Below are 2701 nucleotides of genomic sequence, written 5' to 3' on the forward strand. Positions count from 1 at the left end.
CTCTGTCATTCTGCCTGCCGTGGGACCCCACCCCAGGCCAGACACCCCATGGACTTACATGACCTGTGGTGGCTGGGCACTGGGCCAAGTGCCATCCTTGTTTCGGGTCTCCATGATGACCAACTGGGTCGAGGAAGAGAAAGCAAAGCAGGAAAGGCATTCCCGGAGGGCCTGTGGGCACCGAGCCCTCACCTGCCCCACGCTGGGCCCTGCCGGTGAGTACAGACGCCCTCCCCACCCTTACCTGCCCGGTCTGCAGGGCGGCCTCAAGCAACGTGACGCGTGTGTTGCACAACCTCTCAAAAGAGCCCTCTGTGTTCTTGATCCACAGTCTTGTCTCTTCCTGGGGGTTCACCAGAAATCGTTCTCGGGCGGTGCGCAAAACTAGGTCTGTGAAGGGTGATGGAGCACGTTCAAGGTCTTCCCGGGACCCTGAATGAACGACCCATCTCAGCGTCACACCCTGACTCATCCTCACAGACCCTGCACACACGGTCAATACCTTGTGTCCTTGAGAAGTTTTCAAATGACTNCAACTTGACCGGTACCTTCTTGGTCCTCCAAAGTGTGACCAATGCCTTCTCAGTCTGTCACAGCCAAACCCCACGCATTCTTAGATCCCTGAGCTGCGGACACGCCAAGCCATCCCGCGGCCCTCAGACTCACCAACAGAATCGATATGGCTGAATTGAGCCGTGTAAGGTGTGTCCATAGCACTGTGGCGGACAAGCAGCAGTTCTACTGGGTACACCTCGATCTTCTGGACGCCGAGGAGCTCCACAACCTGGAAGGCAGAAGGGTGCGTACAGGGGTGTACCCACATGGCACACACACGCAGACGTGGGCACGGTGACCTCTGAGATCGGAGGAGCACACACAGAGATGAGCGCACACTCGGGACACACAGAGATAACCGGAGGGGAGAGGAGTGCATGCAAGGTGTATTCGCTCAGCGTACACGGAGACAGGCGCTTATACGGGTCTAGACCCCTCCAGGGCCTACAAAGCCTTTCTGCTACCCCCACCCCCAGGAATCTCCCCCCAGCACCCTCCCCCTCCGCTGTACCTTGCGTTCGATAGGTGGCTGGCCATGCTCTAGACCATACCAGTTGACCAGGTAATGCCAAGCAGCCTCTGGGAGTAGCACATAGTCCTCACCTTCCACTAGTCCCCTCTTGAGGTGCCAGTTTACCTGGTCTGCGAGGGGCAAGGGGAGGCGGCAAAGGAAGAATCAGGGAAGGAGAGTGGCAAGTCAGTCGCTCTGGCCATCTCACCAATGACATAGCTTGGGAGGGGCTTCTGATCATTTGTAGGGACAAAGGGAACAAGAACTCCACGCGAGGGGGAGAGGGAGGGGGAGGGAGGGGCCTGGTACCTTCAAAGAGGTCAGCATTATCGATGCAGCCAGGGAAGGTGGCAGAGTCTTTGTCTCCTCCCTGTACGTACACTTCCCACTGCTTGTACCAGGGCTGCTTCACGAGGAACCTGCACGGGACACGGGACGGGAGTGCTGCAGGCTTACCCGGGCTCAGAGGTACTGCTGCCCGTGGCTGTTAGGCTACAAAGATCAACACACTGGAAGTCAAGATGCCAAGTTTCACTAAAACTGATACGATGTGGTTCGTCAATTCTACCTCAACAGAAAAAGGAAATTCGTCCCAGAACTCAGCATGAAAGAAAAAAGTTTCACCATCACATAAAAATAATTAGAAGCGAAATTTTATTCAGTGAAACCCAGATTTGGCTAGATTACCTACCTTCTTAGGATACCAAAAAAGATTCGATTAAGAACGGAAAGGGACAAAACCCAAAACAAAACCAACAAAACAAACCACAAACCCACACTCGGTGCCAGGAAATAAATATGAGGTTTCGTTATAGAATAATTAGGCTGAAATTACTTTCACAAACTGCAAGACCATGACCTGAGCCAAAGTCCGATACTTCACCGACTGAGCCACCCAGGCGCCCTTATAATAGATTTCTAAGCTTATGGCGACTAGCTCGTCCTTTAAAAAACAAAACAAAACAAAAAAAAACAACAACTGTGGTTAAGTGTATACAGCTGGGCCAGCTCTCTTTTCAAAAAAGAGACACTTCTACATGCACTACACCTAGGATAAACATTTAGGACCGCTGAAGCGTGCCTGTGTAAAATGTCATGAGCGATTCCCAAGTCTGAAAAACACAACCTAGAGTAAATGCTAACTGAACGTCAGCAGATAACTCTTTTGATCCCAGGGCTTGGACCTCAAAGCTCACATACACCGACACACAACCCCAGTCCCTCGCTCACCCACAAACCCGCGCTGCTATGGGCTTTTTGAGACACAAAAGGCTGTCTCAAATAGTTAACTGCCTCAAATAGACACTTTTAAAAATATTACAAAATTGATGAAAAACACCGAACAGTGTACTGATTTGCTTTCCAGCAATTTAACCCTATCCGTGGGATTCTTTAAAATGGCAACTTCCCTGCATTTATGAAAGAACGAGGGAGGCTGGAGAACGGAGGGCTAGAAAAACCTGGCAATAGTCACAAGTCACCTGAATAGGCACACATTTCTGTGCGGTTTCTTTGTTTTTGCTACACCGACCCGACCCCCACAGACCCTGTATATCTCACTCATACCAGGAACGCACACCCCCTCTGCCCCAGTGGCTCAGGCTACAAACCTTCCGTTGCTCTTCTGGGATTCCT

The 2701-nt window shown here is 51.6% G+C and overlaps 1 protein-coding gene across 1 annotated transcript in view; it reads right to left on the reverse strand.

Annotated features, from left to right (window-relative positions):
- Nucleotides 1-2701, reverse strand: part of USP11 (ubiquitin specific peptidase 11) — a 29417-nt gene that overhangs the window by 21068 nt on the left and 5648 nt on the right. Inside the window, 5 exon segments of the mRNA XM_077762879.1 lie at nucleotides 59-123; nucleotides 245-390; nucleotides 667-784; nucleotides 1067-1197; nucleotides 1376-1485. Coding sequence (XP_077619005.1) covers nucleotides 59-123; nucleotides 245-390; nucleotides 667-712 — 257 coding nt within the window. The 5' untranslated portion in view covers nucleotides 713-784; nucleotides 1067-1197; nucleotides 1376-1485.

This window comes from Crocuta crocuta, unplaced genomic scaffold (assembly GCF_008692635.1).
Source record: "Crocuta crocuta isolate KB4526 unplaced genomic scaffold, BGI_CrCroc_1.0 scaffold610, whole genome shotgun sequence".
Lineage (NCBI taxonomy): Eukaryota > Metazoa > Chordata > Mammalia > Carnivora > Hyaenidae > Crocuta > Crocuta crocuta.